General features: G+C 44.0%; 1 protein-coding gene across 12 annotated transcripts in view; it reads left to right on the top strand.

Moving 5' to 3' along the window:
- Window positions 1–15,458, top strand: part of fryl (furry homolog, like) — a 67,077-nt gene that overhangs the window by 46,946 nt on the left and 4,673 nt on the right. For 7 of the 12 annotated variants that reach the window (XM_041936090.1, XM_041936080.1, XM_041936084.1 and 4 more), the window contains 18 exons: window positions 181–382; window positions 780–901; window positions 1,010–1,197; window positions 1,633–1,727; window positions 1,840–2,435; window positions 2,760–3,028; window positions 3,115–3,255; window positions 4,102–4,302; window positions 4,415–4,576; window positions 5,347–5,457; window positions 5,621–5,797; window positions 6,549–6,749; window positions 8,201–8,392; window positions 10,321–10,739; window positions 12,591–12,798; window positions 12,955–13,104; window positions 13,335–13,433; window positions 14,247–14,315. In XM_041936090.1, coding sequence (XP_041792024.1) covers window positions 181–382; window positions 780–901; window positions 1,010–1,197; window positions 1,633–1,727; window positions 1,840–2,435; window positions 2,760–3,028; window positions 3,115–3,255; window positions 4,102–4,302; window positions 4,415–4,576; window positions 5,347–5,457; window positions 5,621–5,797; window positions 6,549–6,749; window positions 8,201–8,392; window positions 10,321–10,739; window positions 12,591–12,798; window positions 12,955–13,104; window positions 13,335–13,433; window positions 14,247–14,315 — 3,602 coding nt within the window. The remainder of the gene's footprint in view (window positions 1–180; window positions 383–779; window positions 902–1,009; window positions 1,198–1,632; window positions 1,728–1,839; window positions 2,436–2,759; window positions 3,029–3,114; window positions 3,256–4,101; window positions 4,303–4,414; window positions 4,577–5,346; window positions 5,458–5,620; window positions 5,798–6,548; window positions 6,750–8,200; window positions 8,393–10,320; window positions 10,740–12,590; window positions 12,799–12,954; window positions 13,105–13,334; window positions 13,434–14,246; window positions 14,316–15,458) is intronic. The other 5 variants (XM_041936082.1, XM_041936087.1, XM_041936085.1 and 2 more) reach the window with 2 other exon arrangements.

The raw sequence follows: 15,458 nt of genomic DNA on the forward strand, positions 1-15,458 counted from the left end.
CACTGTAAATGCAGGCAAAGTAACAGAGAAACTGTTACATACTCACTTTTTATATTGCCAAAACAGATCACTGGGTGGCAGCAATGGTCAAAATATTATGATGGAGTATTTCTTGAGATGCCTTCAAAGCTCGCCATGCACCTCAGTGTGTACAATGTGCATGTCAAATTGTTCCTACAGGAGTGCAGGAGTTGTTGCCAGATTGTCAGCCATCACCGATGACAGACTCGGGCCTCAGCTCAAGCTCCACGTCATCCAGTATCAGTCTTGGGGCAGGGGGAACTGCTCTGTCCCATCTCTCCCCCACACTCCTCAGTGAGGTAGACGTCACTGCTGAACAGGACGAGAAGGTCAAAGCTCTCATTGAGTTCATTACCTCAAGGTGAGAAGATCTGGTTACATTAGAATAATTATTTCCCAGAGCAATACATTTACGTTTATCCCTGACGCGACTTGCTGCTACAACTTGTGGCTGAATAATTTTGCCTGATGTATGATCTCACATGATTATATGCGTCAGTTTAAATCATAATGATGTTCCCATGTTACTCATTCTGTTCAATCATTTGCTTTCATGCTTCCAGCAGTGTCTGAATGGAAGGGGTATTTTAACAATGCATGGGTTTGTTTATGGAGTTGGTTTCGTATTGGCTCCTCTTGCCTGGTGTGTTAATATGCAGTTAAATTCAACAATATCGAGCGTTGTTTTGAGGTGTGGTTTAATTTCATAACCTCAGCAAATCACATGTGCCTGATGCGTGTTTTGTTTTGCATTGTAGAAAGCGGGGTCCGCTCTGGAACCACGAGGATGTGTCACCCAAGAACCCCAACATCAAGAGCGCCGACCAGCTGAGTGTTTTTGTCAGACACGTAGTGACTGTCTTCAAGCATTCCCAGTCAGGTCTGTATGGTTCATCACTACCTCATTTGACTGATTTGAGCTTGGGATACTGGTATGATCTGGATAGCTCCGTCATACCTACTTGTATGTTCTTGTGCATCCCCATAGGTTTCCAGCTTGAGGCACTGTTGAGTGAAGTAGCCCTACAGACGGCTCTGTCTTGCTCGTCTCGCCACTACGCAGGACGCTCATTCCAGATTTTCAGGGCACTCAAGCAGCCTCTGACTCCGGCCTTACTGTCTGACATTCTCTCTCGGCTGGTGGAGACCGTAGGAGACCCTGGAGAGGAGGCTCAGGTCAGAACGGAAAACAATTCCATGGTCCTGCCCTGTACTGGTCTGATTACACAACACTAGTGGAGTCTGTGCTGAAATGCTGTGTGTTCTTAACATTCTCCTAATCCCTACTGTACTGCTCAACTTGTTGAAAAATGAGTCACGATTGCATTTCGAGCACAGTTGTTCAAACTTTCTGATATAAATAGATACTTCTTGGTGGTTGCTGCAGTCTAAAACTGCAGCAACCATTGTAAAGGTGGAATGGATCCTGGAGAAAGCCCTGTATCAAATCGAAAAGAACCCGCACTCCAGAATCAGCCTTAGTATGTGCATTCATACAAGGAATTATAATAAAGAATGGTAAAATAAATTATTTAGATTTTAACTCACTGGTATGAAGCGTCATCAGTTTCTTTCTGACAGACTTAGCTCTTGTGTTTTTTTTCTCCTTAGGGCTTTGTCATTGAACTACTCCTGACACTGGAGTCAGGCATTGACACGCTAGCAGACACAGTCAAAAACTATGACCTCCTCACTGCCTTAGCACAGTAAGTCTTTCTACAGATAACCTCTTCATTTCACTTCGTTTGAGTCATTCTTGTGATCATGTACTACCTGACATTAGAAAAGTCTTTTACAGTCTTTTTCTTCTTTTTTTAGAACCTCTTCCCGTGATCACTTCTTGGGGCCCAAGTTTGCAGCCAACAGGAAAAGCACAGGCCAGCTGAACCTGAACAGCGGTGGTCTGTTCCATCATGTCCATACTCGGAGTAACTCACTTCGTGCCAGCCTGATGGGTGAACGAAAAGGCGACAGACGTAGGAGTAACACCCTCGACGTAGCTGACCGACTCGGCGGTAGCCACGGAAATCTGGCGCGCACGCGGAGCTTATCATCACTAGGTGGGGGAGGGGGTCCAGGAGGGGACGGCACCCCTCCCGTGGACCCGTCGAATCTGATGGCCACTGTGTTCTGGATTGCCGCCTCGCTGCTAGAGTCGGACTACGAGTTTGAGTATCTGTTGGCCCTGCGGCTGCTGAACAAGCTGCTGGGCCAGCTGCCTCTGGATCGAGCAGACAGCAGAGAGCGTCTGGAGAAGGTCCAGGCCAAGCTGAAGTGGTACAGCTTCCCTGGCCTGCTGCAACTCTTCCTGAAGGGCTTCACCTCTGCTTCTACTCAGGAGCTCACCATCCACCTTCTTAGCAAGCTCATCAGTGTCTCCAGACACACACTGATAGACCCTTCTCAAGTGGCAGGTCAGTGTTGGACTGAAAATGTGCCTGCTGCTGACTTGATCATGGGTTTCATGCTTTTGGTTGTTTTTTGATAGATTTGTTTCCATCATTTGAACCTGTTTACTTGTGCCAACAATAGTTTATTTACTGTAATTTGTTGTTGAGGAAAAAGCTGAAATCTGATGCAATAACCCCATTACCAATGAGGTTGCACAAAAGCTTGCCTTGTTCTCTTCATTGCATTTCACACTTCAGTCCTCAGTTGTATTAATATCACTACTTGTTTTAGACTCTTTGTTAATTCTGTAACTCTGTGTTCACGGTCTTCCTGGCACATGTCTGCAGGTTTTCCTTTGAATGTCCTGTGCCTCCTACCGCATCTCATCCAGCACTTTGACAGCCCCACTCCTTTCTGCAAGGAGACAGCTGATAAGATAGCCAAGGTGTGCACGGACGAGAAGTCGGCCACGCTCTCCAACCTGGCCCACATGATGAGCCTGTACAGCACGCACAGCTATTCCCGTGACTGCACCAACTGGATCAACGTGGTCTGTCGCTATCTCCACGATGCCTTTGCTGAGATAACTTTGAACCTGGTGACTTACCTGGCTGAGGTATGCAGGCTGGAGATCAAACGTGATAATGTTGGTCATTTATAGTGAGATCAAACCAGTAATGTGTGCATGTCTTTCTCTCTCAGTTGCTGGAGAAAGGCCTTCAAAGCATGCAGCAGTCCTTGTTGCAGATCATCTACAGTCTGCTGAGTCATATCGACCTATCAGCAGCCCCCGTCAAACAGTTCAACCTGGAGATCATGAAGATCATTGGCAAATATGTTCAGGTGAGCCTTCACCACAGCTCCTCATTAGTTTTAATTAAATCGCAATCAGTACTGTGCAAATTGCAAGTTAAGGTTATCACTTATGTTATACTTACTTACTCATTGACTTAATAGGTAAACTTATTTTCTATTATTAAGTGCATAATTATTTCTTATTAATTGGCTACAGTACTTATTACAGCACTTATTGCCTGCAAATAGCAGTACAAGCAATCCATAAGACTCTGCATTGGTGGGCGAGAAGTTTACCCATGTCTGTTGTATGTTCAGTAATAGTTGTATGTTTTTACTGGCAAAGCCTATTTTTACAGACAGCCTGATGCATGTGAATACTGGGGTGATCTGGTCTATAAGTAATTGCACAATTTAGAATAAGAAAGAATAACATATCTTACAGGGACGTTATTTAGAGGCCTTTTTGTTGCGGCTCTTTATGGAAGGCTTTTACTAGTCCTGGCCCAGGGCACTGCTTTATATACTTCGCACTCAAAACTGCATGTGACAGCTGTTATAACATTATGGCCTCGGGCTGATTTTGTACTGGCTTGCCACCAGTGTTGCCTTTTGTAGAAGGCATTGTGTTTGTGCGTATGCAGTATACCCCTGCATATGCACTGGCTGTGAGTTGTGCATGTGTGGCATCCTTTCAGGGACATAAAGACAGGCCATACGTTCTTGACCATGATATAAAATACAGATGGCTTCAGAGTCTATAGCTGCTTTGGGTAGGGGATGGTTTGGCCTTCTAAGGGAAAGTATGCCCATTCACACTCATGCATTCTCCAGAAACACCCACACAGCCTGATATTTCACAATGGAGTCATTATATTTCTGTGTTTTTTGCAGAGCCCACATTGGAAGGAGGCCCAAAACATTCTGAAGTTGGTGGTGTCTCGCTCAGCCAGCCTTGTTGTTCCAGATGATGTGCAGCGATCTTATAGCACAGAATCATGCGGCTCTCCAGAAATCGCCTTTACACGCATATTCAACAACTCCTCGAAGGAGCTGCCTGGCAAAACTCTGGATTTCCACTTTGACATCTCAGAGGTCGGTGTCCTCCTACTCCAGTTTATTCCTCGTTGCACTTACTTCAGTATTTTCACGCTCATACGATCTGCTCATATATTGTATTGCTAACTTGTATTATTTTACTCTATAGACACCAATCATAGGGCATAAATATGGTGACCAGCGTACAGCAGCAGGCCGGAATGGGAAACCACAGGTGATTGCTGTAACTAGGAGTACCTCCTCCACATCATCCGGTTCCAACTCCAATGGTCTGGTGCCAGTAAGCTGGAAGAGGCCTCAACTCTCTCAGGTACCTATGAAACAGACATGACATCTAACAGTATGTACCAACTCAAACCAGGTGGCAGTAACTGGGTTTTCGTCCAAATGTAGCACAAAACTTAATCAAATTTTCAGGTTTTATGCACATTTCCATCCACTACTGTAATGCAAATATTAGGAGTTGGTTCATGGTGTTAATTCTCCAGTCAGGTGCCATTATGCCACTGCAGAGGAAGATAGCCAAAAGGGCGACCCAGCTTTGGTCTACATTTATGTTTCTTGATTGGATCTGTGATGTGTCCAAAATATCAAATACAGCCAGCTAAATGATTATGTTTAGAGCAGCTTGACAAGTCTCAAACAGATGCAGAATCGGAAAAAAATACTAGCACATAGATTTTTCTTTTCACCAGAATATCTGGAGCTCTGTATTTTGAACCCACCAGGCACATGAACAAATTTAATTTAATAAGTCCCTTTGTCAAACACAATATCACGGTAATGGAATATAAATCAATCTCTTTGCTGCTTCCATCTAGAATATCATGGCGCACATGTGGTACTTGGTAATAGGTAGTTGTTTGAGAAGTGATCTATGCATTTACAAATTACTTTTCCAGCATGCAAACAAAAGCCATGGATGTGCCAAATGGTTAAATAATGATAAATAATTGTCTTTGTTTCACTCTCTGTCATTGTTGCTAATGGATCTGGTGTCAGAAAGCACAGTGTGTCGAATGTTGCACAGATAATAAAACACTCAAGTTTTCTCATAGTGTTTATGTGTTCTTGTTGCAGAGGAGAACCAGAGAGAGGCTGATGAATGTCCTGTCTTTATGTGGCCCAGAGTCTGGCATTCCAAAAAATCCATCTGTAAGACTCCTCTCCTACTCTAAAGCCTCAGACAAGGTCTCTGTAAAATCACTTAAGAATACTGCTGTTGTTACTGTGTTTTTGTCATTGTTGATTTTTATTGATTTTATTTTTATATGAATAGTTTTTTTTATGGACATACAACAACTGTGTTTTACCACGTGAGAACAAAGAGTCTCTGTCCTTCCTTGCTATGCAGGTGGTATTCTCATCCAACGAGGACCTGGACTCTGCAGACCAGCAGACCAGTCTTATACCCACAGTGGAGGAGGTGGTCAGAGAAGAGGAGGTGCAGGGAGAAGATACGGGAAGTGAGCAGCAGTTCGGTGTCTTCAAAGACTTTGACTTCTTAGATGTGGAGTTGGAGGATGCCGAGGTGAGAAATCAGACAGTTTGGCACGCACACACGACACAGCTTGTTTGTGTCAAATTGTCTAGTGGGTGGACAGCATAACTATTTGCATTAATCATCTTTAGAAGATCACCATTTTCAAATCCACTTAAATGTATGCCATGCAGGGACCCTGATGCAAGTATGGCTGCACCCAATTTTCACTTTGCCTCAAGTACTTGCATACTCAGTTCAGTCACTTTCATCACTACTTTTGTTTCATATTGTATTTAGCTGTTTTGTCCAAGATTAACAACGTTAATGTCTTGTTCGTCCAACTTGCATCTTCTTTGTCCTGACTGCTGTAGTAGAAACATTTCTGTGTGTTGTGATTGTCTTAAGTCTACTAACATACTTATTCCTTCTCTTCTCTTGCCACAAGGAGTTGCAGGTAAGTCTTTAGGCCAGTAAACTCTTTAGAGATGCCGTTCTCTGCAGTGCCCTGGTGTCTCTGTGTTGTCACCAAATAAAATGCTGTAGTGCTCTTTGATTTCAAATGGTGGCTACTGTGGTTGTGAGCCATTTACTTTTCTAGCTTTAGAACATTGCATCATTCACCATCCCAAAATGAAACAAAAATCTCACTCATGCACTCCTGTGTTATTCTATTTTTTTTAAGTTGTGGAATGTTGATGTACATTACGTGTTTGTCTTGTGCTTTGTTTCGTCCTTGTGTAAAATCTCTGCTGTTGTGTTTGTGCTGCGTCTCACTGCTGTTGTCTTGGTTGTCCTGCAGGGGGAGAGCATGGACAACTTCAACTGGGGGGTGCGTCGCCGCTCCCTGGAGAGCATGGACAAAGGGGACACGCCGTCTTTGCAGGAGTGCCAGTACACAGGCAGCACGCCAAGCCTCAACCTCACCAACCACGAGGACACGGACGAATCGTCTGAGGAGGAGGTACTGAGCGCTAGCCAGATTCTCACCCGCTCTGGCCTTGTAAGTCTCACTCCAATCAGGGTCCCCCCCTCAACCCCCAATCCACCCCACCATGCCCCTCACACAGCCCCCGCTGGCATGGTGTGCGTGTGTGTGTGTGCGCGTACTGAGCTGGACCTGCTGCCAGTGTGGACAGGGGCTAGATGCTTGCTTCTTCTCGCTGGTGGTAGATTCCCCCTTCAAACCTCAGCCCAGTCCCTCTACCTCTGACTGCTAGATTAGTGCTATCGACCCTTATCATATTTTTGTTTTTTCCGGTAAGTACAGTTTAGGAAAATTCAAATCATTGGTTCAATTCACATCAGCTCAAGGTAAATCATTGATCATTGATAGTTTATTTACAAAAGGAGAAGAGAACATTTTTATTTTAATGATTGGATGAAATGTAATCAAGTGTAAAATCCTAAGTGTTAGAATTGAGAATAACAGCATGTTCCTTTGCATTGTCAACAGTGAGGCTGCTTCTCTCTAACTCTTCTTTGCTTTGTTTTGCTTCACAAGAAAGGTCACACCCAAAGCTGTCAACAATAATGCCATTAATATAAATGCTTTCCCTCGGTCTAATGGGGATGTTTTCTTTCTCTCTTCTTCTGCTCTTCTTGATCTTGGTAGTGCACGGTGAGAGAATGAGCTTTTGCCCCTTCTAGATATTTGCCCCACAAATGTTTGTAGTCGTCCAGTGTACCCTGTCACAGAAAAATGAGCATGCAGCATTTATGTGTGTGCTTAAACAGAATTTTGAAAAGATTTAGCATAAAATATGATTAATATAATTGATGTTGGCATGATTTAACTTTTTCCCTAAAGCCGTTTTAAAGTGCTGAATTAGTCGAATGGAAGACTAAAATGACTAAACATGCTCTGCTTGACAGAAATGTGTGTAATGTATTTTTTTTTTTGTTCGACTGCAAATAATAAGAAACACAAATCATTACTTTTAAAACCTTTTGAACCACCAAACAGTGTTAAGACTTTATTGAATTCAGTGTTGCTCTGCAAGATAACATATAATGAACAAAGTGGTCCATTGATTCTAAATTAGTCATCAGCTCTAGTATAGTTAATAATTTTATATTCCCTTTATGTATTAACGAATCAAACCCAGCACATCATCAAAGTATGTTGAACCCCAGTGTAAGGTCCTGTGAAGTGTTGTAATATGTATCAGTGCATTAAGATTTAGTGAAGGATCCATTTAGCAGCAAAATGCTTTAACAACATCAACTATTTTAACATAAACAAAAAAAATTCATATCAACAAGTTATAGAAATTCTCCTTTAGAAGCTTTTGTTTAGTCTCTGTGTTGACATAGTGACAGCTTTAGCCCTTAGTGAACCTTTAATAAAGGTTTGGATCAAACCAGATGGCATATAATACCAACTGTACTGTGTTTATACTGTGTCTGTCTCAGCAGAGAAGCTTAACCAGTCAGCATGTGTTTCTTCTCCAGCTCAACAGCGACTCTGCCACCGACGATACCGCATCCAACCATGTGGACTCCTTGCAGCAGTCTCAAGAATCGTCCAGCAGTGCCCTGACCGAGGAGGCAACTGTCCTCCCCTCTCTGCCCTCCCTTCCTCGACTGGATAGCCCCAGTTTGGAGATGGCCCACTCAGACAGCACCAGCAGCCAGCTGCCTGAGGTGCGATCAATCGGGAGCAGCAATAAACTGTGGTGCTCGGGTGCTTTCTAGCTTGCCCTTTTCATCCTGTTCAACCTTTATTTGCTTTTGCTCTGCTTCTTAGCTTGTCTGTCGTTGAGACACAGGATCAGCTACCTTCAGGGAGGTTTGGGTGGGGTGAAAGTGCTGGTTCTTTAACCTGTCGAGTGAAGACACTGTGTGCTGCTTTTTCTGCTTCTGACTCCCCCTACCAGCGCTTGCTTTGTTGCTTGGCTCTGGGTGTGGGTGCTGAAGGCTAGCTCTTGCTCCTTTTTAATGGCATATGTGGTTAATAGCTATGTGGTGGTGCTTGCTTTTGTGTGGGGGCTTGCTTCCTTGTGTGATTCGGGGACAGATGAAAACAAAAGCTCACCTCAGGTTAGCTGTTACTGCACATCTCCAATAACACAGCAACTGACCATTCCAACTAAATCCTCCATTAAAAACTTGTGAAATGGACACCAGCTCCTTTATCTTCGGCAGAAGCATGTGTGAGTATAAGTCCATTTCAAGTGGTGTGTTAACTTTACAAAAGCAGTTGAGTGAAATCCAGGGGGGCATAGCCAATTAAACCCCTTCAGTTTGCTACCATATTAACATGCTGTAGCCTTTCTTGTGATGAAAAGCTTTGCTGTCTACTGCTACTGACATTTATCACTTATACTAACAACGGTGAGTATATTATGTTTCCTGATTTGCATTTTCACATATATTGTGGCCCAATTTTTTTACCTTCAAATGTGACCTTATAGAATTAGTCATAGCTCATACATATTTATTGTAAGTAGGTTTTTCTGAAACCTCTACACACAGAACTGAATGGAACTTTCTAGGAACTCAATCCAGCCATTGGTCTCAATATCATCTCAAGGACATCTCCCCCATCGCAGCCCCTGCTCTTAGTGTAATGAGCCCCAGATAAAACCATCAATACTCTTACTCATTCCCTCCAGGATGGCCACGACCACTTCTAAAAGCTTTCTCTAATATAGCTGCCGTCTCTGTGATGTACTGGCTTCCTGCCACGCTCAGCGTTCCCAATGCATTAGACTTTTAAATAAGAAAAAAAGAAAAAGAAAACAAGGCAAGAAAAACAGGTGCCATGTCTGCGCTCCATCTCCAAACATACCCCCACCTCTCCATGTACATGCTTTACGTCAACATGACTTTACCTATGAAATTTATCTCCTGCGTGTCCTGTGTCTTAGTCACACTCTAACTGCTTTTCATGCTAATGTAATCAAATATGAATGTATTCAGTTGTGGGTTATAAAACCGTAGCCTCACTTAGTGTGTCTGCCCACTGTTGATTACGGCTGTTTGGTGAATTTGTTATGTCGCTAACACAGGACATCATTTATGTGCAGTGATGGAGTGCAGGTCATAAATCAGTCCATACTCATGTGCATCAGAGCATGTACAGTACCTCTCATTCATCTGCTGTCCCGGTGGCTCTCACTCCCCGTCGTTTCACCACGATGCTACTCTTTTATTAGCAGTGAGGTCGAGTTTTTAATGGCGATTCAGTGATATATTGATATTGGCTTCTGTTTATTGATTCTTTTCGTTTTCTTTCATTTCTCGTGAGAGACGTCAGCTTTATAGAGTGACATAAAGAGCAATCTCCAAGGAAGTGACCATCGTGGAAAGCGCTGACTTAAAAGTCCCTCTTGTGTAATTGAAGCTAATGTATGTTCTTAAGTATAGGCTATAGCAGTCTTAATTCAGCCTATAAAAGAGGTTCAGCAGTGGATCTGTCTTCTCAAACTGATGTTAAGTGCTGCCGTTGTCATGACAATCAGGCAATCTAGCTGTTGGAGAAAAAAAAGTTCATTTAAATGTAGAGTGTGTTTTTTGTGGTATCATCTGTCAAACTGCGCCTGAGCGCCCCCTTCTGGCTTGCGTTACAGGATGCTGTAAGCATGACGGCAGGGGACGAGCTGAGCAGCAGCGTGAGCGAGGACACGGGGTTTTGCAGTGCCCCCCCTCTGCCTTCTGACCCACAGGAGCTGTGTGACCTCCCAGACTCGCAGGACCCTCAGGATGCTCAGGAACCCCAGGAGACCCAGGACCCTCAGGAAGACCTAGACCCAGCCCCCCCTCCCCCGCCGGCCATAGACACTCCACCGGGGTCCCTCTGTGAGGAGGAATCCCAAACAGTCCTACCTCTATCTCTGCCCCTGCCCATGCCAACAGAGATGAAGCCAGATCCAGACCCAGACCCAGATAGCACCTGTGGCTCAGTGTGGGAGGAAGATGTGACACAGGCCCTGAAGGAGCTGGATGAGCGCTGTGAGGAGGAGGAGGCCGACTTCTCTGGCATGTCCAGGTAAGTGGATTGTTTTGGATCAAGACCACTACACAGACTTGTACAGAGAATCTGAAAAGATGTGAACCACGTCAGGACTGCCTCCCCGATCAGTGATCTGTATAATAATTATTTTATATCTGTAATCTAAAAGACACATTAATCCTGGTCTCTGGGTTTTCAACATACATGTGCAGATGTGACCCTTTGGGCATCAGTCCATATGAGTTTCTGCTTGCTGTCAATGATAAATACAGTTTTACATGCATTTGTTTTAAGCCTGTAGTAAAACCAAAACAAGATATATGCACTGCCATTAACATGAATTTCAAAAGACTCTCATAACAATTCAGATGTGGGAAAAATTAGCACGGATCTCATTTCAGAACATACCGGATCTGTAGTAGTACAGTGATGTAGATTATTTTAGCAATGCATTTATTTTATCAAATGTAATATTAAATTTATTAAGCATCAGGGAAAACGTCACACAGCAAAGGCCACATATTTAATGAGTTGACTGTCACCTAGTAACTTGCCAGCAAGATGTTGTACAACACGATCTGTCGATTAGGCTCAGCAAGTTCTTGTTTGATTGTAATTCATTGGTCATGCTGTATGTTTGCATTATAGTTAGTGGTCAGAGCAGCACGTTGCAGTCTTTACAGATTTCTGATAACCAGTTTTGTGGGTGAAACCCTGATCGGAAACTGTCTATTCAAGAAAGCAATGTTGACACTCCTACGATGCAGCACAACTTATATTTGTTCATTTTTAATTGAATCTACTTTTACATGATCAGAAAGTAAAAAATGATAGCTACTTTGTGAAGGTATGTGAACTACAGTATGTGGCTGGACTACATTCTGTGAGATGAAGGCTGTTGAGATGGTATGACGGATAATTTCATCCCAGGCTTGGATCCCGTGTGGGCTAGAACTGTGGAGGAGGGCAGGGTGGGCTGGCTCCAATCCACATTTAAACATTCCCTCTTCAAGGTGGGCCAATTCTGGCTTGAGGACGGTTGTAAAGTCAGGGTTTTAAGCTACACTGAGGCAATATGAATAAGCTATGCTGAGCAAACATGCAAACACACACACATACAGTCACTAGCATTTATCACTCTGCTGAAGGCGGGGTGTACTCTGAGTGATTGTCTGAAACCAGCAGGTCACTACCCAGTTTAGTGTTTATCTACATAGGAGGATTTATGTGAGTGGGAGAGAGCAAGATAAAAAAAAAACGCAGTAACGTTCTAACTCTGTGAGGTTGGGAGCTGGCTTTGTTTGGCAGAAGTGTGTGTCTGTGTGTGTATGTGTCTATGTGTGTGTGTGCAGATGCCCAGCTCGTCTAGAGCTCTCTGCAGTCCTGTGTGGGATGGGAGTGCAGTGCGCTAGTGCTGTTAGCAGTTGCAGCACAGCCGAGCTGCAGACAAGGGGAGAGAGTAAGAGAAAGAAAAAAGAGAAGCAGTAGTTGGGGTGAGGATGAGGACAGAGACTGTGTCCGCTACAGCGCTCGGCAGCGCAGGCTTTAGATACTTATATTCTGTCTGCTTCTTCAGGCTGTTTGGTCCGACAGGCCTGTGAGTATCTGAACGTGTGTGTGGAGGAGAGAGGGAGATGTTTGCATGATGCTAAAATGCTAATAGCTCATATGTTGTTATTGTGCTTGAGCACTGCAGCAGATTAGAGCTCTGAAGATACTGCAGCAAAATCAGCAGAGAGGGAGGCAGAGATGCAGCGATATGGGGTTGTTTACATGCGGCGAGTGAGGATGAGCATGTGTGTGTGTTTACATTTGTCCTTCAGTAAAGACTGAGGGGAGTGCAGAACATGTCGGATGGTAGCTTATTGGCCCCCGTGTGTGTTTCAGTCAAGATGAAGGTGACGCAGACTGCTTCCCAGAGATTCAGGCCTCTCCGCCCCCTTCGCCCTTCCTCTCTGCTATCCTGGCAGCATTCCAGCCTGTTGCCTATGACAATGAGGAAGATGCTTGGCGTTGCCATGTCAACCAGATGTTGTCAGATACTGATGGTTCCTCTGCTGTTTACACATTCCACGTGTTCTCCCGACTCTTTCAGGTAAATGTCCTCTAAATGCTTTATTTTGGACATCTTTGCATTTCTGATTGGCAGAGCTACACTCTATTTGTTGCATCTACTGTCTTGTTTACTGGTGGACAATCCTGGCAAGATTTTTTGTGTCCTTTTTTAATTCAACGTCCTTGTTTAACGCAGAGCATTCAGAGGAAATTTGGCTCCATTACACATGCATCTGTCCACTTTCTCGGGGAAAAGCTCCAGCGAATGGGTAATCAGTTCCTCAGCTCCCTGGAGGTCATGACGTCTCGCTCGCAGTGCCCCACTGTGCTGCTGGATGCAGAGACGGTGAGGCTCTTCTGCATGGCTGTCTGCAATCATTTTACTGGTAGAACTGAAATGTAATGATGTGGTTGCAGTAACATGTAGCTATTATTCTGCAAGAATAGTGCTGCATGTTCTGCATATCCCTTAATGTGTATGTGTGTCCTGCTGTAGATATTTTTGTGTTTTGTGCTGTGTATGTATTGGCCGGTGTTGTGGGTTAATGTATGTGGTGTCCTGTCTTGCTGTTGTAGCTGGTCTCTTGTGGACTGTTGGAGACTCTGAAGTTTAGTGTGCTGGAGTTGCAGGAACACCTGGACACCTACAATGCCAAGAGAGAAGCAGCGGAGCTTGTAAGTCACCACATATCTTCCACCATATCTTCTTTCCCATTCTCTTTCAACCTTTTTCCCTGAGGACACGTTGCATCACATCCCCTGTGAGTCTTAAGACTGCTACAACAGCAGTTTAGTCGCTGTGTCAGGATATCATTGTGTGTTATGCTGAGGAACTGTCTCATAATGGCCTCTCATCTCAAGAGAGATGGGCTTAGGAAGTGTGTAGAAATTGCCCTCTATCCCTGTGCCATCACACCATGGACAGCCAAGTGGACTTGGAGACAAATCGCTGATGCTGTACAAGATATGCCCCGGCCTGTCTCATCAGCGGGGCAGACATTGAATCAGTGTTTGTTATGAGTGGATTTAGCTGCTGTTAGTGTCTGCATCACTAGTGACATCCCCTGCTGAGGGGATAAAAATAACCCTCAGCACTCCTAAATCAGTTATAGAGGGCCGGGCGGGAGAAGCTGTGAGAGGGTGGGAGGTGGAACGAAGGGGGAGGGGAATGAGGAGAAGAGATGAGATTGCAGAGGGTTCTGGGATGCAGGGGCGCTAATTGAATGAGATGGCAATGGTCCCTGGAGGGATAGATACTATCCCGTGCTCTGGAACAGGCCTTCTTTAATTGGCTAAGTACAACACACTTATTAAATCTCCTCCCTGACCAACCTTTTTTATATACACACACAAATGTAGATGCAGACGTCAAGAGAGAAAAACAGCTCTTGTATTGCCCCTGTTGCCAGTCTTCCTCTCTCTCCCCTAATCCTTATGCTTTTTTTGTTTTTCTTCCCTTCTGTCTTGTTCTGTCTTGTCTATTATTAGTGGCTGGAGAACTGCAGGAAAACATTTGGGGACAAAGACAGCAGCCAACGACCCAACACTCATGCACAGGTATGAATGAACGCTAGTTTGTTAAATGGCTGGGAATGTGTGTTAATCAATATGATTTTTAGGAATCTGGAAGGAAAATTGTTACAGACTGCAATCGATTGATGAAGGGATGAATTCTCTGTCATTAAGACTGAAGGTTTCATCTGAAATTAAAGTGCTTGTGTTTTTGCCTGTTACAGTATACAAATCTACTGAGTAAAAGACATGTCCTGTGTTCTCCTTTGAGGAAAAAAAATCAGAAACTTATATTTCATATTTTTCAGTGTGACAACGCTCCCTAGTTTAATATTTATTCGTCAGAATACAGTTAGGTATCCATCTGTGTAGATGGAAAACTTCCATACAGCCAATCAGACGGCTTCATTTTAAACCATACTTGTATAAAGCTGTAACGTCAGTGGTCTGATCACACTGAGCCAGACAGCAGCCGGCTACACAATACAAGAGCTACAGACTTTGCTAAAATCTTCTAACTTACAAACAATAACACACATCCTTCACCTTAGCTTGTTGATCCAGCCACCAAAAAAACAGCACAATGAACAGCATGTAAACATGCTTGCAAATGTCCGGTTTGATACAGCTGTGGTCCTCTTCAATACCACTAACAACACACACGTCTGCCCATCACATGTAGGCTACAGCGCCAGTTTGCTAACTCCGAGTCTGGTTCCCCTGCCGAGGCTCAGCCTGACAGCTGATCAGTCAATCAAACACCAACATCAACTCGCCCCTCCAGCTGGCTGACAGAAAAAGGATATTTGTGATTTAACATTAATTTGACTGCAAAGAATATATCTAAAGAAAATAAAGAGATGAGAATTTCTAGACATCCAGGTTTTCCACTTTTAACTCCTCATCAGTTCCCAGTTGCGTGGCGTCCCTACATGGTCTCTTACTCCACATTCTAGAACTGTTGACATTTTGATTTAGTTGAGCTTTTTGCACAGATCTGTCTACGTCATGCTCACAGCTTCCCTCTGTGTTTTCCACCCACAGAAATGCTGTCTTAGCCTAAAACTGATGCTGTTTTTCAGCCACACGGGCGACACATTCAGAGCTCTTTCACTCCTCTCTCCTTGCTCCTCCTGTAGCCTCTGCCTTACCTTTTCTCTCCCTCATCATACATGCTGTTGTCGAGCC

Source organism: Chelmon rostratus, chromosome 4 (genome assembly GCF_017976325.1).
Source record: "Chelmon rostratus isolate fCheRos1 chromosome 4, fCheRos1.pri, whole genome shotgun sequence".
Lineage (NCBI taxonomy): Eukaryota > Metazoa > Chordata > Actinopteri > Chaetodontiformes > Chaetodontidae > Chelmon > Chelmon rostratus.